Genomic DNA, 25,180 nt, shown 5'->3' with positions numbered 1-25,180 from the left:
AGCCAGTGGGTGGTTAATTGCTGGAACAAACTTCCATCTGTCGCTGTATAAGTTGATAGGTTAAATAAATTTAAGGAGGAACTGAACAAATATTTAGAGGGAATTGTTTTGTAAATTTTTTTTTTTTTTTGGCTGATGCTGCATAAGCTCATACACATGCTTTCTTGCAACACATGCCACCACTACTATTACTACTACTACTACTACTACTTTGATAGATAGATTTAAACAATTTCAACTGGTGCAAGTAAGAAGAAATTTTGAAGCATGTTGACTGTGCATTTGATTAAATGTGTAATTGGACTGGCAGAACCATGGCAACCTTTGACAAGTCTGTAAGCAATCACTAATGAGTGCATTGGCTCATGTTCAAATCTAGTTAATGATCCAAATATTTTTAGAGGACAGACTAATAACAGCAGCCTCAGGCAGAAGTAAAAGTGATTCTTGTACTGCTATCAAATATATAGCAGCCTTGAAAAATGAGGTGTCAGAGATTACAAGGCCTGCACGAGGAGGGGAGGGGGACATCATGTTCAAAGCAAATACGTTGGTTGTGTTAAAATTACTAAAAGCAAAAACATGTAGTTCCTTGTACACTAATGCTAGGAGAGTATTATACAAATTTGATGAATTTGAATTACTGTACTCCTGGTTTTTTGCGAAATAAGCAAATACATTGGTTGTGTTAAAATTACTAAAAGCAAAAACGTGTAGTTCCTTGTACACTAATGCTAGGAGAGTATTATACAAATTTGATGAATTTGAATTACTGTACTCCTGGTTTTTTGCAAAATAACCTTCTTTTCTTTTATGCTTGCTTATAAATGCCTGATCTGCATCTCTTTGAAAGTCAAAAGTTAGCAGTTGTGACTATAAGTTTGATACTCCATGCAACAAAGATAATGCTAAGAATATTAAATGGAAGGATGTTAAAAAGGATAGAGGAACATGTAGATATTTTGGTTTCACTAAATGGAGAAGAACAGCATATGCAATAGGCTCATGAGACTGTTGACTGAAAGATGTGGAAGCAAAGAAAGATGTATAATCTATGTTTTATAGATTTGAAGAAGACTTTTGATTAGGTAGACTGAGTTAAATTATTGGTTATCTTGGAAAGTATAGGAGTTAGATTGGAAGGAAAGGAGAATGATTATATAATTATATTGAGGACAAAAATAACAGTTAGGGTTAAATAGCATTAGCATGAGTAGAGGCATACGATGCAAGAAAGCAAGCTTATGCAGCATCAGCCAAAAATAAAAAAAAACCTGCTCCCACAAAAGATGGAAGTCTGTTCCACCAGTCAACTACCCACTGGCTAAAGGCAAACTTCCGCACATCTATTATTAGCATTAGTAAAGGCATATGATGCAAGACAGCAAGCTTATGCAGCATCAGCCAAAACAAAAAAAAAAAAAAAAAACACTTCCATTTCACCCCTCCGCTTGTTCGAAATACCTGTCCAGCTGAGCCTTAAATTTATTTAGGCTATCAACTTCCACAAGAAGGGATAGAAGTCTGTTCCACCAACCAACTACCCGCTGGCTAAAGGCAAATTTCCGCACGTCTATCCTAAATCTGTCTTTCCTCAATCTGAATTTATGCCATCTCAGGTGATTATTCTGAGCAAGAGGAAGAATCCCATCAGCATTGATCATGCTCAAACCGTTCAAAGCTTTATACATCTCAATCAGATCACCTTGCAGGTGCTTAGTCTCCAGACACTGTAATCTGCAAAACTTAAGCCTTTCTTCATAAGAGCAATACTTCATTCCATTCACTAATCTTATAGCCCTTCTCTGTACTCATTCCAACAGCTCTACATCCTTCTTAAAATAAGGCCTCAAGATCCGTATATAGTACTCAAGGTGTGGCCAGCCATTGCCTTATACAAGGGGATAATCACCTCCATATCCCTGCTAGAAAAATTCCTATATATCATTGACAAGACACCATGAGCTACTATTGCAGACTGTCTGCACTGCTCAGAAAACTTCATATCTGCCTGCAAAATTACCCCAGGTCCTATTCATTCTCTACCATCAGTGTAGTACTGCAGAATTGATACGTTACTCTGGGGATACTGCTTCCCATAATTAGTACTTTACATTTGTCAATGTTAAACTTCATTTGCCACCACTCAGCCCCATCTGCTTAAATTTTCTAGAACCTGTTGCAGTAGCGTGCTGTCATTAGTGTCCTTAACAACCCTGCCACCCTTCGTATCGTCTACAAACTTGGACGTTAAGCTTGATATACCATCATCAATATCATTTATAAATACAGAAAACACAATGGACCCAACACTGAACCCTGAGGTACTCCACTATTAACATTAGTCCATGATGAGCAGTGTCCATTTATTACTATTCTCTGTCTTCTCCCACTCAACCATCCATAGCAGCAATTTGTCTCCAGTGCCACACTGCTCCAATTTGTGCAGCAGGCTTCCATGTGCAACAGTATCAAAAGCCTCTCTAAGATCCAAATATATGATATCAAAGTTATTCCCTACATCCAGTTCATTTGTGATCACATCATAGTGTCCAATCAAATTGGTCAGACAAGACGTCCCATTAACAAAACCATGCGGTGTCCGAGCTATAACTGAAGTCTTGACTAGATGATCGTGCACTGTTGCCTCCGTAGCCAGGTGGGCAGGAGCAGCAGTGTATAGCACACGTTTCCTGATTAGATCGGGGTTCAAGCCCGTGACCACCAAATATGGAGGATGCGGAAAGGTCAGGCAATGATCCTGCACTGCTTTTTTAACCAGTGCCTACATTAATTTCCCTGAACAGAAGTTAAACTAACAAGTCTATAATTACTGTGTCACCGATTGATCCTCCTCTGTGAATTGGAGAAGTATTTGCACATCTCCAGTCCATGGGTACCTCCCCTGAGTCCAAGGAAGCTCTCATAATTATGGCTAAGGGTTTGCTTATTTCCTTTGCTGCCTCCTTTAATATAACTGGATAGATGACATTCACCCTGGGTGCCTTTTTTATGTTTATCTTCAACAGTTTCTCCTCCACTTTGCTCTCAGTTATTACAAAATCATCTAGCTCACTGCCAACTGCCAGAATTTAATTCACCTCTGGCATTCCCCTCCCTGAATAACTCCTCATGTGGGAAGGTAGATGCAAAATACTCATTTTGTTTGTTAGCCACTTGAGCAGGATTATCAACAGTTAAACCATCAATATCCATGGGACCAATCTGATTCATCAATGTCCTTCTAGAGTTTACATAGGTAAAGAACTTTTTGCTGTTTTTCTTTGCGTCCCTTGCCAAAGATTTCTCATAATCTGCCTTTGCCTGCCTAACCTGCATTATTTGATGAATTTAAGGTATTGCTCAAACATCAAAGGCAGATATTGTTGTGATATCAGGGACATTGTGTCACACAGAACTGGAATTTGGGGAGTACAATGTGTACAGAAAGGATAGACAGGACAGGAAGGTAGGAAGCTAGGAGGGGTTATGCTGTTAGTTAAGAAACACAAAATCCAAGGAGGTGAAGCCAGTAGACATCGCTGGACAGTGCAGTGTCGAGTCAGTTTGGTGTGACATAAGCATTGGGATATCAAAATTGAGAGTAGGAGTGTGCTATAGGCCTAATGACTCTGATGAGTATAATAAGAAACTGTACAGGGAAATAGAGTGGGCCAGTAAATCAGAGAGTCTTATAATGGGGGATTTTAATTTCCCAGATTTTGACTGGAATTTGTGGGTTGGTCACTCATACAATAGCAAGGCCTTTGTGGATTTATTGGATGCCTCCAGAACATGCTAATGTTTTCTACATTAGCATGTTCTGGAGGCAACTAGAGGGAGTCATACTCTTGATCTGATTACCAGTAGTGATTCTTTATGCATTAAAAATCTGCAGATAAAGGAACCACTAGGTAGCAGTGATCACATTGTGCTGAAGTGGAATTTACTCAAAGAGGTAACTACCATCAGGGGTAAAGATAACGGTTTTTGCTTTTGTAAAGGCGACTACGATGGTCTGAGACAGTATTTAAATTCTATACAGTGGAACCAACTGATGATGTTACCAACAGCAAATTCAAAATGGGAAGCATTCAAAGAACTAAGATCTGATAGAGGTGTATAAAGCCTTGAATGGTTTGAGCATGCTCAATGCTGATGGGATTCTTCCTCTAGCTCAGAATAATCACCTGAGAGGGCATAAATTCAAATTGAGGAAAGACAGATGTAGGATAGACGTGCGGAAATTTGCCTTTAGCCAGCGGGTGGTTGGTTGGTGGAACAGACTTCCATCCCTTGTAGTGGAGGTTAATAGCCTAAATAAGTTTAAGGCTCAGCTGGAGAGGTATTTTGAACGAACAGAGGGGTGAAGTGGAAGTGGTTTTTTTTTTTTTTTTTGGCTGATGCTGCATAAGCTTGCTTTCTTGCATCAAATGCCTCTACTAATGCTAATGCTAAAAACTAATCTTGGAAGCTACTAGGCTTTTCATACCAACTAAGAAATACTGTTCAAGGTTTAGGCCTAAATGGATGTCAGATGAACTAATCAGACATATGGCAGAGAAGAAAAATGCATGGGATACATATAAATTAATGGGTGACATGGAAGCCTGTGATAGATATAAGCTGGTCTGTAACCAAGTCACAAAGGAGATTAGGCAGGCAAAGGCAGATTATGAGAAATCCTTGGCAGAGGATGCAAAGAAAAACAGTTCTTTACCTATGTAAACTCTAGAAGGAAGGGGATGAATCAGATTGGTCCACTTGGTATCGATGGGTCAACTGTTGATGATCCTGCTCAGGTAGCTAACAAACTGAATGAATATTTTGCATCGGCATTCACACATGAGGAGTTATTCAGCGAGGGGAATGCCAGAGGTGTATTCAACTCTGGCAGTAAGCTAGAGAATCTTGTAATAACTGAGAGTAAAGTGGAGGAGAAATTGTTGAGGATAAACATAAAAAAGGGTGGATGGGATCTATCTACTTATATTAAAGGAGGCAGTAAAGGAAGTAAGCAAACCCTTAGCCTTTATTATGAGAGCTTCCTTGGACTCAGGGGAAGTACCCATGGACTGGAGATGTGCAAATGTGACCCCAATTCACAAAGGAGGATCAAAGGGTGACACAAGTAATTATAGACCTGTTAGTTTAACTTCTGTTCCTGGAAAATTAATGGAGGTACTGGTTAAAGAAGCACTGCAGGATCATCTAGACAAGACTTCAGTTATAGCTCAGACACAGCATGGTTTTGTTAAGGGAAGCCTTGTCTGACCAATCTGATTGGATACTATGATGCAGTCACAAAAGAACTGGAAGCAGTGAATAACTTTGATATTATATATTTGGATCTTAGAAATGCTTTTGATACTGTTGCACATGGAAGACTGCTGCACAAATTGGAGCAGTTTGGCATTGGAGGCAAATTGCTGCTGCTGTGGGTAAAGGGATGATTGAGTGGGAGAATACAGAGAGTGGTAATCAATGGGCACTGCTCATCGTGGATTAATGTTATTAGTGGAGTGCGTCAGGGTTCAGTGTTGGGGCCATTGTTGTTTTCTGTATTTATAAATGATATTGATGATGGCATATCAAGCTTAATGTCCAAGTTTGCAGACGATACAAAGGTTGTCAGGGTTGTTAAGGGCACTGCTACTTAACATTGACAAATGTAAAGTACTACATATGGGAAACAGTAACCCCAGAGCAACGTATCAACTAAGTGGTACTACACTGACAATGGTAGAGAATGAAAAGGACCTGGGGTTAATTGTGCAAGGAAATATGACGTTCTCTGACAGTGCAGACGGGCTGCAAGAGTAGCTGATGGTGTCTTGTCAATGATATACAGGAATTTTTCTAGCAGGGATAAGGAGGTGATTATCCCCTTTTATAAGGCAATGGTCAGGCCACACCTTTATTATTGTATACAGGTCTAGAAGCCTCATTTCAAGAATGATGTAGATCTGCTTGAAAAACGTACAGAGAAGGGCAACAAGATTAGTGAATGGAAAAAGGGTTGCTCTTACGAAGATAGGCTTAAGTTTTGCAAATTACAGTGTCTGGCGACTAGTCACTGGCGAGGTGATCCGATAGAGGTGTATAAAGACTTGAATGGTTTGAGAATGCTCAATGCCGATGGGATTCTTCCACTTGCTCAGAATAATCACCTGAGAGGGCATAAATTCAAATTGAGGAAAGACAGATGTAGGATAGATGTGCAGAAATTGGCCATTAACCAGCAGGTAGTTGGTTGGTGGAACAGACTTCCATCCCTTGTTGTGGAAGTTGATAGCCTAAATAAATTTAAGGCTGAGCTGGACAGGTATTTTGAACAAACGGAGGGGGTGAAATAGGAGTGGTTTTTTTTTGTTTTTTTTTTGGCTGATGCTGCGTAAGCTTTGTTTCTTGCATCATATGCCTCTACTAATGCTAATCTCCTTTGTGACTTGGTTACAGACCAGCTTATATCTATCATAGGCTTCCATGTCACCCATTAATTTATATACAGTAAACCCCCACAATTCGCGGGGGTTATGTTCCTGAGAAATGCCGCGAATAGCGAGTTATGGCTCCCATAGTAATAAAGGGGTTCAGTTCTGAAGTATGAAATATATAAGAAAAACTATTCTAAAATTTTGTCTATGTATGTATTATAGGTACCTTCATAATATGACTATGTACATAGACAGTACATAGTGAAATGCAAGCATATGGCATCGAAATGAAAATAAGAAACAGTTTAATATTAAATGTAATATTTATTAGAAATTTCAAACAAATTTTTCAAACCAGCGCCTTTGCTAATTAAAAAACGTATCCCGCTAGTGCTATCATCAGTTTCTCCAAAGTGTTGATAAAGGAGTTTTGCCTTTTCACGAATAATGAGTGAACTTAATGGAATTTTATTTTGAGTTTGGTCTTCTATTCACAGATTTAAAGCTTTTCCATTTTTTTGTAATTTAACATCACGAGTTACAGAGCAAATTTTTGAAGCAATTAGCGCGCTTTCACTGACACTATGGCGGATTTTTTCTTCCGATATCTTGATTGATCGTACCGTTGACTCATTGATTTTATAATGTTTTGCCACTGAGAAGACACTTTCACTATTAGAAATTTTGTCTAATAACTCAATTTTATTCACCAGTCTCATCACCTTCTTTGATAATTTCATATTCACATTTCCCTTGTTATTCGTAGCCATATTTTTGTACGGGTTAGAAAGAACTTGTCCAAATAAAGTCACTTTCTTCCGTTAACACACTAGAAAAAATCTGTTTTACTCTGAAAAATTGTAGATTTATCAATTTTGTAAGCATATCAATTTATAAATTGATAAATTTATTCAATTTTAAAAGCATATAAATTAAAAAAAACAAACGACGAAACCTTCCATGGCAAGCGCATAACACGTACGGAACAAGGATTAGCGAGAAACATCCACTCTCGCGATTTTGTCACCCCTCTCCCCCCACCCACTGAGCACTGTTTTGACCGGGAAAGATCATTTTAGCCAACGCCCATATTTTTTTATGGCGGAAAATGTTCACGCCGCTTTAAAATTCACATTTTGTTAGGTTTCATTTTATGTTAAGTCAGCGACCGCGAATACGCAAAACCGCAAATACAGATACCACGAACAGCGGGGGTTTACTCTATATCCCATGCATTTTTCTTCTCTGCCACATGTCTCATTAATTCATCTGACCTCAATTTAGGGCTAAACCTTGAACAATAATTCTTTGTTGGTATGTAAAGTCTAGTAGGTTCCAAAATTAATTCTTTGAATGCCTCCCATTTTGAATTTGCTTTTGGTAACATCATCAGTTGGTCCCGCTGTATAGAATTTAAATACTGTCTCAGACCACCGTAGTCACCATTACGAAAGAAAAACCTTTGCCTTTACCCCTGATGGTAGTTACCTCTTTGAGCAAATCCCGCTTCAGCATACTGTGATCACTGCCACCTAGTGGTTACTTCATCTGCAGATTCTTAATGCATGAAGGATCACTACTGGTAATCAGATCAAGAGTATTACTCCCTCTAGTCGCCTCTCGAACATGCTGATGTAGAAAACAATCATCCAATAAATCCTCAAAAGCCTTGCTAGTTTGGCCACGTGTGCCAAGAGTATTCGAGGTCAAGTTTTCAAAGTGCGAATAATATAGCGATTCTTCAGACAGATAAAAGTTCATTTTAAGTTATATCATTCTCTATCAGCTGTTCATTTATACCATAGTTCTGCACTTGGAAAATCACTAGTAAGAACAGAAAAAAGAAAATCACCTTTCTTATTTATTACATATATTTCTTTATTTACTAACTAACTAACTTCTCTAACTCTTTGGCCTCCTTGCAGCACTGCTCCTGCCTCCCCATGGCGGGGCGGAAAACTGGGAGGGAAAGTTAACCCCCCCAGGGCAAAAAGGAGCTAACAATGGAAAATGACAATTATCCTGAACTTGAGCAGCCTAGGTGCTCATGTAGTACTATCAGAAATGCTGATCATGGCACTGACCATGACACAACAAAGTCAAAAAGACTGCGCAAAGACCCAGAACAACAGGAATGCCCATCATTCCTTATCTTTTATTCTCTCTCAGACAAGTCTATGAGTCACCATTTCTCATATGAAAATGTGGCCGGCTCTCCCAAAATGGTGAGAAGACTCAGATCTGGTCGAAACGGTGAGTCGTAAACATTCTGAGACTCTGATGAAGCTATCAACATTTGGTGGTCTACCCATACATGTCACCCCACATGCAACATTAAATACCTCAAAAGGAGTAATTGCAGAGTGGGATCTAATGAATGTAGCAGAATCTGAACTGGTCCAGGAACTGAAACATCAAAAATTGATCCAAGCCAAATGCATCATGATTAGGAAAGATGGAGATCTTATTCCCACCCGTAACATCATATTGACATTCGGAACACCTATCTTACCATCCAGTGTCAAAGCTGGCTATCTCAACTGTTGAGTTCGACCTTATATTCCGAATCATGTAAGATGCTACAAAATTATAAGCTACTGCGAAAAATTTGGCCGCCCATGAATGGCTTGTCGAGGAGATCCCGTCTTCCAAACTGTGGGTCTAAAGATCATTCCTAATCAGACTGTGATGCTAAAACATCACAATGTCCAAATTGCAAAGGCTCACATCCAGCCTACCCCAAATCCTGTGATCTCTGGAAAACAAGGGAAAAAAATCCAGAAGTATAGGGTAGAGTGAAAAGTTACTTATCAAGAGGAAAAAAAGCAAATTATGCTGAATACACCCAAGAACACATATGCAGCAACATTGCAAAATTACCAATCAACGGCAACATAAACTGAAGTCTCAGTACCCCCAACCGTATTGATTGCAGATTGGGCCCAATCTATTCTGTCATCATTGATGAAACCAACTCCTAAGGAGCAAAAGGTAGTAGACAGAGCCAACAACACCCCAGTCACAGTTCCACCAACTACACCACAGAGATCATCAGATAATACAAAACGGAAAACGGACTCAGCTCCAAATAGGAAGATAAACAATACCACATTAGTAAACATGGATAACGACAATTATGCAGACCAAAATGAACCTGTCCTAGACCTTCACGCAAAAGATGACATGGACACTGGATGCCCAACGTTTCAAAGAAGAGAGAAAGTGAAGCTCGATCGACATAAACACCCTGCGAACAAAAAAGAGTCAGAACCACCCTCATGTAAGAAAACCAAATAATGCATCATATCATACAATGAAACTGTAGAGGAATTTGCAGTAACATTGATGATATCCACAAACTTGTCGGTCGTTATCATCCTATAGGCATCTGTCTACAAGAGACAAATTTAACACCACATGTATCTCTCTCAGTTAAAAATTATACTCTTTTTAGAAAAGACAGATCTGACACAAGTAATGCTCATGGAGGGGTAGCAATACTCCTGGATTCACGAGAGCCCTGCAAACATATTCCATTACAAACTTCTGTTGCAACACGTATAGTGATCGGTATTAATGTGACACTTGCCTCTATCTACCTAGTCAACCCTATACCATTCATGAACTTGAGGACCTTATTCTGCAGTTGCCAACCCCTATCTGTTTATTGGGGGACTTCAATGGACATCGTGGGGTTCTCCCAATGCAGATGGACGAGGACAACTTATTGATATGCTCGTTGACAGACAGAACCTAACTATACTGAATACTGGCTCACCAACCTACATCCATCTCTCTACAGGAACAACCTCTGCAATAGACCTATCTAACTGCTCTCCATCCCTCTTTCCTAGTATTGAGTGGATGGTCCTTGAAGATCCGCTCAACAGTGATCACTTTCCCTTAATATGTAATATTCAAACATCAAATTCCATAATATCAGAAAACCATACAAAATCAAAATTTTCTAAGGCAGATTGGGCAAAGTACACTTCACTCGTGTCTTTTGATCATCAGATTATTAAAACCTGTCCTATTGACACAGTTACTGATCACATTACAAAACAAATACTAGCAGCTGCATCTTCTGCGATTCCACAATCGCAGTCAACAATCCATAGAATCGCTAACTTGGAACGAAGAGTTTAAAGGAGCAAAAAAAGAAAAAAACCGAGTGGGGAATTTGTTTCGTAAACATCCTACCACCACCAATCTCATAAACTACAAGAGACTTAGAGCCAAGGCACGTCAAATTCGGAAAAAGCTAAAAAAGATTCTTGGATTTACAAGCTCAATTAATAAAAATACTGATACAAGAATAATATAGAGAAAAATAAAACAGTTAAATGACAAATTTCTTACATTATCCTCCCCACTTCTGAACAGGAACGGGCAGGAGCTTTCTACTCCTGCTGAGATTGCGAATGCCTCAGGGACGGTATTCTCACAGTTGTCTACCACTTCAGCGTATGACCCATCATTCCAGAAGATCAAAGTAACAGCAGAAAAATCCCATCTGAACTTCAGATGTACATCTTCTTTACCCTACAATCAACCACTTACGTTGTTTGAACTTCAAGAAGTCATATCTACCTCAAAAAATAGTGCTGCAGGCTCCGACAGAATATATTACATAATGCTCTAACACTTAGATAATAAATCAGTCTCTTCATTGATGAGCTTTTTCAATCACATCTTCCTTGAACATTCTTTCCCTAGTTCCTGGCACCACTCCTATATACTGGCAATTCTCAAACCAGGGAAAGATCATTCTATTACCGAAAACTATAGACCCATTTCTCTCACCAGCTGCTTAAGTAAAACTCTAGAAAAAATAATTCACCGTTGAGTCAGTTGGTTCCTTGAATCTAAAAATCTAATTTCTGATAATCAATTTGGCTTCAGAAAGAATAGATCAACCCTGGATCTCATGGTCAAAGTGGAAACAAACATCAGGACCTCTTTCATCAGGAATGAGCATCTCGTCATGGTATGCCTGGACATACAGAAAGCTTTTGACACCACATGGCATTTTGGTATCCTGAGAGATCTCCATTCCCTTGACCTGAGAGGCCACTTACCATATTTAATAAAGAACTTCCTTCAGCATCAATCTTTTAAAGTTTGATACTGACAAGTTCTCTCCCAAACATATATACAGGAAGAAGGAGTTGCACAGGGCTCTGTTCTCAGTGGCACTTTATTCGCAATAAGAAGAAATCACATGACTAAAAATATTCCCAATAGTGTGAATTCATATCTCTATGTGGACGATCTGACTGCTTCTTGCAGTTCACAGCACATGACCTTCATTGAGCGGCAGTTCCAAATTTCAATTAATAATATTCAGCTATGGATGGCACAGAATGGGTATCAAATATATTGTCAGAAATCTAAAGTAGTTCACTTTTGTAACAAACGGCAGATGCATCCAGATCCAGAGCTACACTTAAAAAAACATCCTATCCCAGTTGTGAACAGCATTCGTCTCCTTGGTCTGATTTTCGATAGAAAATTGAACTTTGTGGAACACGTTAAATATCTATGGATGTCTTGCCAGAAAAAAATTAACATACTCAAAGTCATTTCATCAACATCATGGGGTGCAGATTGGTACACGTTACTTCATTTGTATAGAGCCCTAATCAGATCTCACCTTGATTGCGGTACACCAATGTGTGATTCTGCTAGGGGAGCATGCTAGCATGACTTTTCCCTGTTCAACATTCTGCCCTGAGGATTACTATAGGCGCTTATAGAACTTTGCCAGTTCAAAGTCTTTACATTGATGCCCATGAACTCCCTCTAAGCCTCAGAAGAAAGATGTTACTTCTCAACTATACAACTAAAATTCAAAGTCTACCTAACCACCCCATTAAGTCGATACTTAATGATCCTCAGTTCCCAATGTACTATAGAAATAAACCCAGGGCAATACAGCCTATTGCTATCAGATTGCAGGCATTGTCAGAAACTTTGAATATCCATCTTGATAAAGTTCTCCAAGATCCAATCTATCAGGATCCCCCATGGTACTCTATCAAACCATCCTGTGACAGTTATTTTCTAAACTGTGGTAAGCACTATCTTGCGAATGTCAACATACAACAACTCCATATTGCCCACACCCAAAATTATTTGCATTTTACAAAAATATATACAGATGGGTCAAAGTCTGATAATGGAGTGGGTGCCACAGCTGTCTTCCCTCATAAAACCCTTTCATTATCACCCTCCTGAATGCAGTAGCTATACAGCTGAATTATACGCCATCAGGCTTGCACTAGAGCATATTCTACATCTGTCCATCCAAAAAAGCATGATGTATACGGACTCCCAGTTGTTTTTTTTTTTTTTTTTTTTTTTTTTGATTTGGTAGTTGTTGGCACATCGGCTTCTGTGGCCATATTGCACCTCCCAAGGTTTTTGCAGTACTCTGATCCAAGCCCAAGGCGGGAATCGAACCCGCAACCTTTGGGTTGCCGGGCAGGTACTTTACCCACTTGGCTAGCCCGGTCGGCCCTCCCAGTTGTTGTTTGGTTTTTAGGAGCATTAGCAACTAAGGCCATATTGCTCCGGGAATATGCGGTGGTCATTCCCTGACCTTTCTGCATCCTCTGTATTTGGTAGTCATGGGCTTGAACCCTGGTCTAATCAAGAAGCATGTACTACGCACTGCTGCTCTTGCTCACCTGGCTACATAGGTGCCACGGACTCCCAGAGTGCGCTTTAGCTTTACAGAACATCTCCTCTCATACACAACCCTTTAATAAAGTTCATAAAATCCAAATTGATATTTATCCAGAAACTCCACCAAGTGGTCAATCTTCTGCTGGATCCCAGGCCATGCTGGGATACCAGGAAATGAACTTGCAGACTATGCTGCCAAGCATCCATTCAACATAGAAATATCTCACTATTATATTCCATATCCTGACTACAAATGTAATATACGAAAAATATGTATGGAACAATAGCCAATTCAATGGCGAGCTCAAACACAAAATAAACTCCATCAGGTTAAACCTCTACCACAGACATGGACCTCCAGCTTCAATGTAAACAGAAGAGAGGAAGTAGTCTTAACCAGAGCATGAATTGGCCACAGTCAACTTACGCACCTTTATCTCCTCACAGGTAATGATCCTATGCAATGCATACAATGCAATCCTCTGCTTACAATGAAACATATTCTTGTTGAATGTGCTTTGTACACCACTACCCGGAAAGTCTCAATCAGCCTTCTGCCTAATCTTAAAGAACCCTTGACGCTCAACCATATCATTGGTAACAATGCTAATCTGCTGGAGTTTTTCTACTTTATCAAGCAGATAAAATTATATAATCATTTTTGATTGAGGTTGTAGTAATTATGCTGCATGTGTATGATTCATACCATTGAGAGGTGCAATATGGCCTATGTAGCCCTTGCACCAAAAAAACAACAACAACAACTCAGTGTACGAGTTGTTATAGTATTAGTGTATTAGTGTACGAGTGACCAATCCACAAATTCCAGTCAATATCCGGGAAATTAAAATCCCCCATTATAAGACTCTCTGATTTTTTTTATGTAAACCCCAAACACGAGAGGTATTAGAACCTATAGTACTTAGTACCGTGCTTGGGTTGAGAAGACGAAAGAAGATATTTGTTGACATTGGACTTGAACTTCTGTAGATTGTAATTTTCAGGAAATACATATGAAGGAAGGTTGTTCCAGAAAACAGCAGTTGAATGAATAAATGAGGAAGATGAAAAGTTGGTTCCGTGAGTTTGAAGTTGGGCAGTAAATGGATGTTGGCTGGTGATGGCACATGTTCGGACTGTTTTGAAAGAGAGAGAGCGGGAATTATAGAAGCCAATTCAGAAGAACAGTGCCCATGGAAGTATCTATAAAAGAGGCATGCAGCAGAAACAGTACGTCTATGAGACAGCGAGTGGAGAGACTCTGTTAGAGATGAATCATTAATTAATTCATTAATTTATTATACTCATCAGAGTTATTAGGCCTATAACACACTCCTACTCTCAATTTTGATTTCCAGTGCTTATGTCAAACCAAACTGATTCGACACTGCACTGTCCAGTGATGTCGACTGGCTGCACTTCCTTGGATTTTATGTGTTTCTTCCAGTTCTGCATTCCTTATATCTGTGGCACCACGTCTATGATATCCCAACAATATCTGCCTTTAATGTTTTGACCAACACCTCAAATTTATCAAATTCATCAAATAAGATGACATTGAAAGTATAGAAACAGAAAGATTGTTATCAACCCCCCAACTTAATTTATTATATGTAGATGATTGATTATTATAGGTGAATATAGCATCTGATAAAGGAAATATGGATAAGGGAAAATTGTGTGTAGCGAAGATGGGAAAAGTTTATCGAGAGTATTAAATTTGCAGATGACTTGGCACTGGTGGCAGATTCTGAAGGAGTGCAGAAATTGATTAATAAGCTGAAAGAATGTTATTATAGGTTTGCAATGAGAATAAATATTGGGAAGACAAAAACTATGAGAGAGAAAAAAAAGTGTGAGTTAATTATTGAAATAAGAGGAGAGAAAATTTAACAGATAGGTGAGTGTGGGTATTTGGAAAGCCTAACAGAGAAATAGGAATAGTAGCAATAGAAGCAGTGGATACAAAATGATTTTGAGAGGTGAACAAGAATATTATTATTAGCTAAATGGTGCAAGGAAGCCTGAGGCTTTTGCTACACCAGCCAAAAAAAAAAAAAATTCCCGAGTTACTGAGAGAGAGAGAGAGAGAGAGAGAGAGAGAGAGAGAGAGAGAGAGAGAGAGAGAGAGAGAGAGAGAGAAGTAGAAGGGAATCACCAAGAAAGAGAAGAATGATGATATCCAGCTCAGTACCCTGGGTATGCCAAGCCCATACTCATCAGATATGAGCCCCTGGGGTTAAATATGAGAGTTTATGAATTAGTTTAAGGAAAATTTTAGTTTGATGTCTGGTATGGAATGTTTTACTTTATAGACTAAAGACATGAAGATTTCCATGAGAATGGAAGATAATGAGGAGGTTTTTGAGAAGGGTGGGTAAGAAAACATGTTTGACCAAAATAATCAGAATGCATATGAGAAACTGGATTGCAAAAATAAGAGATTGATAAAGGATGTGATGGAGGAAAAATTTGAGGGGAAAGTGGACCATATGGAGATTGAGGGGAACCTATAATAAATGAATTGAGAGGGAATGGTGGATATGGGGAGATGAAGATGGAGCACTAAGTATAGGATAATATGGATAAGCAGCTGTTGAATATATGTATGGAAATGCCCTTGGTGAAACACCAATGATGAAAATGAAGTGTTAATAACTTCCTTGCCAGTGTTTTTTTTAGCAGTTTTCCAATTCCTGTTTCTAGATGTTGAACATCATTCAAGTTTTTTGGATTTCTATTCTCCATAATGCCAATTGTGAACACTTTTTTTTTTTAAAAAATCAACACTCCTCTGTGGCTAATAGAAATTGTTAATAGCAGGTGTTGTTAACTTTGGGTCTTACCAGGTTTCTTGTTTTTATCACTCATTTTCCCAATATACATTTATCAATTTATATATTTATCTACTAACTAATTTGTTTATCTAGACAAACAGACAGATGTCTGTTTGTCTAGATAAATAAAGTAGTTGGCAATAGTTCATTGTCAAAACAATGAATACAAATCTAACGAATGAGTACAAATGAGTTGTGAAAACAAATTTAAGAATTCAACAAAATATGTTTTGAATATTTTATTGGCTTTTTAATTCTGAGCACATGATACAGCCACATTCTAATTTTATAATCAGTACTAAAATCTTTTTTTTTTTTTAATTAAAAAAAAAACCAAAATATAAGAAGCAAAACTCTTTGGCTGATTCTACTTGTTGTGTACACTATTTATGATCTTTGTAATTTAAAAAAAATAAAATAAAATAGATGCAATTTACGGTAAACTGTCAGAGTAATGCTCTGACAGTTTACTCTTTGCAGATGACATCATGCTTATTGGCAAATCACAAGAGAGAGAGAGAGAGAGAGAGAGTGAATACAGGAGAAGCTAGAGAGATGGGTAACAGTTCTACAGTAGGAAGACCTAAAAGCCAAAAGGAACAGGACAGAATAGGGCATTGGCAATGTACAGCTTAATAGGTTTAACAACTACATGTACCTTGGGTTAGTGCTAGACACAAGTAGCAGCTGTGAACTGGACATCCAAAGTTGAATAAAATATGGATGGGGCAAATGGCTGGAAATGTCTGGTGTTTCAAAAAACAAGAAGATGCCAACTAAACTGAAATCAAAACAGGTGGTAAGGCTATGTATGTTATATGGCTCGGATTGCTGGGCTGTCAGAAAAAAAGAAGAACAAGTTCTAATGTCAGCAGAAATGAGAATGCTAAGGTGAAGTTTGGGAATAACCCTGAGAGATAGAAGGCAGAATGAAGATGTGAGACAGAAGATGAAAACTGTGCCCATCAACTTGAAGATTAGGGAGAACAGACTTGGATGGTGGGGGGGGGGGGCATATCCAGCACCACATTACTAAGCATGTGCTTAGCTGCCAAGTTCCAGGTCGAAGGAGGATAGGCAGACTGAAGATGACAATCGAGAGTAGAGGTGTGGCAAGATATATGCAGGAACTAGGGCTTACTCCAGTAGGCTGTGCCAACCGTACTTAGTGGAAGTATTTCATCCATGTCGCTGACCCCTAACTTGGACAATGAGCATGGATAAAGTAAATAAAAATAAATACATTTTCTGTTTGTACTCTGAGATGACCAAACGGTCAGAGGAGTAAAGTAAGTAGATGCAGGTTATGGTTATTTTAATATGAATAAATATACAGTTGTGCCCCCACATCCGCTGATTCGGTATCCACTGATTCAGTTACCCACAGTTAACCATGGGAAAAAAATGAGAAAATTTGTAAAATTCCAGAAAATAAAAAAATAAACGGCTCATAAGTTTCAAACTGCCCGCCAAGTGAGTACAGTCAGTCCTCGTATAGTACGATAGTTGTGTTCCTAGAAACCCTCATGCAATATAAATAACAGGCCCTATGGGAAAAATAGGGTTAAAGTATTTTACTCATTTTTAGGGAATAAAGCACAATTACAATTTGAGGAGGCACGCTAGATACACATAAACAAAGCTGTGCACATGTAGCAACTGAATAAACAACACCATAAAGGCAGAGACACACTATTAACACCTCACTAGCTCACATTTTACTAAAGCACATTTCTGGAAGTCACTACCATAAAACAATAAAAACAATTTTCAGTTACATTTCTCTAGTGGAACCTATTATAAACTGTAGTAAAGTCGATCTATTATTTCTGTATTTAACGATTTCTATTATTGCCGTTTTTAATGTTGGTAATGTCTTACTGTGTGTTTAATTTATCAATTAAACTTTATTATACTTATGTATGAACAAGAAAATCATGTATATGGGGGTCAGCAGGTGTTTGCTTATATTCGCGGTTTCAGCCATCCGCAGTAGGTCTTGGAACGTATCCCTTGCAGATATGGTGGTGTTACTGTACATTGATTTTAATATGAGTTATATTCCTGTGATTTAAATTATTACTTGTTGTGTATGATATGATGTGATACTTTTTGTTTAAAAAATCTTTTTAATGTTTAGCCAATGGGTATTCTAGCTCTACTCGATGAAGAATGTTGGTTTCCAAAAGCCACTGATAAAACATTCGTGGATAAGCTTGGAAATACTCATAATCTACATCCAAAATTTGTGAAATCAGATTTTCGTGGACATTTTGATTTTTCAGTTCTTCACTATGCAGATAAGGTACATTAATCCATTTCCTACATTTTATAATTAGTTAAATAAATTTCTAATTTTATTGTTGCTATTTTGCTATCAGTTTTAAAACCTTCACATTTTACCTTTGACTGTGCTAAGTATACATTTCTTAAAATATTCAGTTGCTATTACAGTGAATGCGTGCTGATACGTAAATGCTTTATTGACTTTATATAAACATGATCAAAAAGCATGGTCATTTTGGTACATTAGCATTAGCCAATCAGGCTAGCCTGGTGAGTAAAGTGCCTGCCAAGCAACCCAAAGGTTGCGGGCTTGGATCAGAGTAGAAAATGCAAAACCTTGGGAAGTGAAATATGGCCACAGAAGTCAATGCACCAACGACTAATAAAAAAAAAAAAAAAAACCTATTAGCATTACTAGAGGCATATGATGCCGGAAAGCAAGTCTATACAGCATTAGCCAAAAAAAAAAAAAATCCTATTTCACACATCCATTCAGTCTAAGATTGTCCAGATTGTCCAAGCTAGTAGTTTTCCGATGTACCTAACACTGCCTCAATAGCATGAGCAAATTTTCTTGCACCCTTTCTATTTAAGTGTATCCTATCCCTCTAAAACCCTATTAATAAGCACAGAACATGTTAAAAAAAATTCTACCCCATCAGCCTTGATCAATCTCTCCAAGGCCGTATTGATTGACAGGCTCTCATTATATAGTCATTCCTGTCATGTCTGGTCAGAATTGTAGATACTTTCAAATTTAACCCTTGTGACTTTTTTTCAACATTGACTTATACTTAGCATTAGCATTAGGAGAGGCATATGATGCAAGAAAGCAGGCTTATTTGCAGCATCAGCCAAAAAAAAACTACTCCCATTTCACCCCTCCGTTCGATCCAAATACCTGTACAGCTCGCTCAGCCTTAAATTTATTTCGGCTATCAACTTCCACAACAAAGGATGGAAGTCTGCTCCACCAACCAAGTACCCGCTGGCTAAAGGCAAATTTCCTCATATCTATCCTACATACAGGAACTAGTAGTTGTTGGTGACTCTATTGTCAGGGAAACGGGGAACATGCTTTGTAAAAAGGATAGGTGGAACAGGACCAGGGTATGTCTGCCAGGGGCAAAGGTTGATGACGTTGTAGAGCAGATATCATCTTTTAAGGGCACAAAAGGTGATATAGTTGTACACGTTGGCACTAATGATATTAAGAGTAGGAGACCAGCGGAATTACTTAACAAGTACAGGTCACTGTTGAAAAAAAGCCGTGAAGTAGGGTTGAATTTGAAAGTGTCTGCAATTCTGCCCAGACACGATAGGAGGGAGTATATGATGAGAGCCTTGTCGATCAATTCGGCCCTGGAAAAATTGTGCAAGGCTCAAGGGGTAGAATTTTTTTCAGCCTGGAATGTACTTGTTAACAGGAGAGATTGCTTCTACAGGAATGGGATACACTTAAATAGAAAGGGTGCAAGAATATTTGCTGTTGCTATCGAGGCAGTGTTAGGTGGGTCGGAAAACTGCTAGCTTGGGGGGAGACAAAGACTAATGGATTAACAGTAGCCACTGGCAGAGGTGAAAGAGATTCTTGCACTGCTTCTATTGGAATGAGCAGAAGCCTGAAAAACAAGATGTAGGATATTTCAGAGACTGCTGGAAGTCATTGCGGTACAAGTAAACACATGGGTTGTGTTAGGGTAGCTAAGAATAGAAACAGGTGCATGTATAATTGCGTGTACACCAATGCTAGGAGTTTAGTAAATAAATTTGATGAATTTGAGGTATTGCTCAAAACATCAAAGGCAGATATTGTTGGGATATCAGAGACGTGGTGTCACACAGATATAAGGAATGCAGAACTGGAATTTGGGGAGTACAATGTGTATAGAAAGGATAGACAGGACAGGAGGGGAGGAGGGGTTATGCTATTAGTTAAAAAACACATAAAATCCAAGGAAGTGAAGCCAGTCGACATTGATGGACAGGGCAGTGTCGAGTCAGTTTGGTGTGACATAAGCATAGGTAAATCAAAATTGAGAGTAGGAGTGTGCTATAGGCCTAATGACTCTGATGAGTATAATAAGATACTGTACAGGGAAATAGAATGGGCCAGTAAACCAGAGAGTCTTATAATGGGGGATTTTAATTTCCCAGATATTGACTGGAATTTGTGGGTTGGTCACACACATTAGCAAGGCTTTTGTGGATTTATTGGATGATTGTTTTCTACACCAGCATGTTCGGGAGGCAACTAGAGGGAGTAATACTCTTGATCTGATTATCAGTAGTGATTCTTCATGCATTAGGAATCTGCAGATAAAGGAACCACTGGGTGGCAGTAATCACAGTGTGCTGAAGTGGGATTTACTCAAGGAGGTAACTACCATCAGAGGTAAAGGGAAGGGTTTTTGCTTTCATAAAGACGACTATGATGGTCTGAGACAGTATTTAAATTCTATACATTGGGACCAACTGATGATGTTACCAACAGCAAATTCAAAATGGGAAGCATTCAAGGAACTAATCTTGGAAGCTACCAGGCTTTACATACCAACCAAGAAATATTGTTCAAGGTTCAGGCCTAAATGGTTGTCAGATGAACTAATGAGACATATGGCAGAGAAGAAAAATGCATGGGATACATACAAATTAATGGGTGACATGGAAGCCTATGATAGATATAAGTTGGTCTGTAACCAAGTCACAAAGGAGATTTGGCAGGCAGAGGCAGATTATGAGAAATCCTTGGCAAAGGATGCAAAGAAAAACAGAAAAGAGTTCTTTACCTATTTAAATTCAAGAAGGAAAGGGATGAATCAGAATCAGATTGGTCCACTGGATGTTGATGGTTCAACAGTTGAGGATCCAGCTCAGGTAGCTAACAATCTAAACGAGTATTTTGCATCTACATTCACACATGAGGAGTTATTCAGGAAGGGGAATGTCGTAGGTGAAGTAAACATTGGCAGTGAGCTAGATGATTTTCTAATAACTGAGAGGAAAGTGGAGGAGAAATTTTTGAGGATAAACATAAAAAAGGCACCCGGGGTGGATGGGATCTATCCGGTTAATATTAAAGGAGGCAGCAAAGGAAGTAAGCAAACCCCTAGCCATAATTATGAGAGCTTCTTTGGACTCAGGGGAGGTACCCATGGACTGGAGATGTGCAAATGTAACCCCAATTCACAAAGGAGGATCAAAGGCTGACAGCATGGTTTTGTTAAGGGCAGGTCTTGTCTGACCAATTTGATTGGATACTATGATGTAGTCACAAAAGAACTGGATGCAGGGAATAATTTTGATATTATATATTTGGATCTTAGAAAGGCTTTTGATACTGTTGCGCATGGAAGGCTGTTGCACAAATTGGAGAAGTGTGGCATTGGAGGCAAATTGCTGCTATGGATAAAGGGATGGTAGAGTGGCAGAAGACAGAGAGTGGAAATCAATGGACGCTGCTCAACGTGGACTAATGTTATTAGTGGAGTTCCTCAGGGTTCAGTGTTGGGTCCATTGTTGTTTTTTGTATTTATAAATGATATTGATGATGGTGTATCAGGCTTAATGTCCAAGTTTGCAGACGATACCAAGGTTGGCAGGGTTGTTAAGGATACTACTGATACTATGCTGCTGCAACAGGATCTGGAAAGGTTGAGCAGATGGGCTGAGAGGTGGCAAATGAAGTTTAACATTGACAAATGTAAAGGTTGAGCAGATGGGCTGAGAGGTGGCAAATGAAGTTTAACATTGACAAATGTAAAGTACTACATATGGGAAACAGTAACCCCAGATCAACGTATCAACTCTGTGGTACTACGCTGACAGTGGTAGAGAATGAAAAGACCTGGGGGTAATTGTGCAGGCAGATATGAAGTTCTCTGAGCAGTGCAGACGAGCTGCAAGAGTAGCTCATGGTGTCTTGTCAATGATATACAGGAATTTTTCTAGCAGGGACAGGGATGTGATTATTCCCTTGTATAAGGCATTGGTCAGGCCACACCTTTGGTACTGTATACAGGTCTGGAGGCCTCATTTCAAGAAGGATATAGAGCTGCTGGAACGAGTACAGAGAAGGGCAACAAGATTAGTAAATGGAACAAAGGGTTGCTCTTACGAAGAAAGGCTTAAGTTTTGCAAATTACAGAGCCTGGAGACTAGGCATCGGCGTGGTGATCTGATAGAGGTGTATAAGGCTTTGAATGGCTTGAGCATGCTCAATGCCGATGGGATTCTTCCTCTTGCTCAGAATAATCACCTGAGAGGGCATAAATTCAAATTGAAGAAGGATGGATGTCGGATAGATGTGCGGAAATTTGCCTTTAGCCAGCGGGCAGTTGGTTTGTGGAATAGACTCCCATCGCTTGTTGTTGAAGTTGATAGCCTAAACAAATTTAAGGCTCAGCTGGACAGGTATTTCGAACGAACGGAGGGGTGAAATGGGAGTAGTGGTTGGTTTTTTTTTTTTTTATTTTGGCTGATGCTGAATAAGCTTCCTTTCTTGCATCAGATGCCTCTACTAATAGTAGTAGTAGTAGTAGTAGTAGTGGTGGCACATGATGCAAGAAAGCAAGTGTAGGAGCTTATGCAGCATCAGCCAAAAAAAAAAAAAAAAAAATCACACCATTCCCTCCAAATGCCTGTCCAGTTCCTCCTTAAATTTATTTAACCTATCAACTTCCACAACGACAGATGGAAGTTTGTTCCAGCAATTAAACACCCGCTGGCTAAAGGCAAATTTCCGAACATCTATTCTACATCTGTCCTTTCTTAATTTGAACTTATGTCCCCGTAGGTTGGTAATCTGAACAAGTGGAAGGATCCCATCAGAATTCAGCGTGCTCAACCCATTCAAGGCCTTATAGACCTCAATCAGATCACCGCGCAGGTGCCTAGTCTCCAGCCACTGCAATTTGCAGAACTTAAGCCTCTCTTGGTAAGTGAATCCCTTCATTCCCCTCACCAATCGTGTTGCTCTTCTCTGTACACGCTCAAGCAAATCTACATCCTTCCTAAAATGAGGCCTCCAGACCTGTACGCAGTACTCAAGGCGTGGCCTGACCATTGCCTTATACAGAGGGACAATCACCTCCTTTTCCCTGCTAGCAAAATTCCTATATATCATTGACAAAAGCCCATGACCCGCCCTAGCAGCCTGTCTGCCCTGCTCAGAAAACTTCATATCTGACTGCACAATTACTCCCAGGTCTTTTTCATTTTCTACCACCTTAAGTGTAGTACCACACAGTTGGTACGTTTCTCTGGGGTTACTTCTACCCATATGCAGTACTTTGCATTTGTCAAGGTTGAACTTCAGTTGCCACTTCTTAGCCCATCTGCCCAAATTATCTAGATCCTGTTGCAGTAGCACACTGCCATTACTGTCATTAACAACCCTGCCAACCTTTGTGTCATCTGCAAACTTCGACATTAAGCCTGATATACCTTCATCAATATCATTGATAAATACACAAAACAACAGTGGACCCAACACCGAACCCTGTGGGACTCCACTAATAACATTAGTCTAAGAAGAGCAGCACCCATTGATTATCACCCTCTGTCTTCTCCCACTTAACCATCCTTTTATCCATTGTAGCAACTTACCCTTAATACCATTCTGCTCCAATTTGTACAGTAGTCTTCCATGCGCAACAGTGTCAAAAGCTTTCCTGAAATCCAAGTATATGATATCAAAATTATTTTTTGCATCCAGTTCCTTTGTGACCACATCATAATAACCAATCAAATTTGTCAGACAAGACTTTCCCTTAATAAACCCATGCTGTGTTTGAATTATTGCTGCAGTCTTGTCTAGATGATCCTGAAATGCATCTTTAACCAGCGACTCCATTATTTTACCCGGAACAGAAGTTAAACTAACTGGTCTGTAATTACCCGTGTCACCCTTCGATCCACCTTTGTGAATTGGGGACACATTTGCACATCTCCAGTCCGTGGGAACCTCCCCTGAGTCCAAGGATGCTCTCATAATTATGGCTAAGGGTTTGCTTAGTTGCTTTGCCGCCTCCTTTAAAATAACTGGATAGATCCCATCCACCCCAGGTGCCTTTCTTATGTTTAACTTCAACAATTTCTCCTCCACTTTGCTCTCAGTTATTACAAAATCATTAAGCACACTGCTACAATTTGATAACCTTCTTCCATTTTCAAATTGTAATAATTCCTCACGTGTGAATGTAGATGCAGAATACTCATTCAGTTTGTTTGCTATCTGAGCAGGATCATCAACAGTCGAACCATCGATGTCAAGTGGACCAATCATATTCATCCCCTTCCTTTTAGAGTTTATATAAGTAAAGAAATCCTTGCTGTTTTTCTTAGCATCTTTTGCCAAAGATTTCTCGTAATCCGCCTTCGCCTGCCGAACCTCCTTTGTGACCTGATTACAGACTAATGCTAATGCTACATTTGTCTTTCCCCAGTTTGAATTTATGCCCTCTCAGGTGATTATTCTGAGCAGGAGGAAGAATCCCATCAGCATTGAGCATGCTCAAACCATTCAAGGCTTTATACACCTCAATCAGATTACCTCGCAGGTGCCTAGTCTCCAGACATTGTAATTTGCAAAACTTAAATCTTTCTTCGTAAGAGCAACCCTTTGTTCCATTCACTGATCTTGTTGCCCTTCTTGTACTCGTTCCAACAGCTGTACATCCTTCATGAAATGAGGCTTCCTGACCTGTACACAGTACTCAAGGTATGGCCTGACCATTGCCTTATACAAGGCGAAGGCAGATTACGAGAAATCCTTGGCAAGGGATGCAAAGAAAAACAGCAAAGAGTTCTTTACTTATGTAAACTCTAGAAGGAAGGGGATGAATCAGATTGGTCCACTTGATATTGATGGGTCAACTGTTGATGATCCTGCTCAGGTAGCTAACAAACTAAATGAATATTTTGCATCGA

The 25,180-nt window shown here is 39.2% G+C and overlaps 1 protein-coding gene across 1 annotated transcript in view; it reads left to right on the top strand.

Moving 5' to 3' along the window:
- The window catches only part of LOC150076628 (uncharacterized), a 1,101,557-nt gene that overhangs the window by 474,817 nt on the left and 601,560 nt on the right, over positions 1-25,180 (top strand). The window contains exon 13 of the mRNA XM_090386980.1: positions 18,105-18,269. Coding sequence (XP_090243106.1) covers positions 18,105-18,269 — 165 coding nt within the window. The remainder of the gene's footprint in view (positions 1-18,104; positions 18,270-25,180) is intronic.

Source organism: Mastigoproctus giganteus, chromosome 12 (genome assembly GCF_048544385.1).
Source record: "Mastigoproctus giganteus isolate SK-2022 chromosome 12, ASM4854438v1, whole genome shotgun sequence".
Lineage (NCBI taxonomy): Eukaryota > Metazoa > Arthropoda > Arachnida > Uropygi > Thelyphonidae > Mastigoproctus > Mastigoproctus giganteus.
Note: the sequence above shows the minus strand (reverse complement) of the source record. Positions and strands in the feature narration are given on the sequence as shown.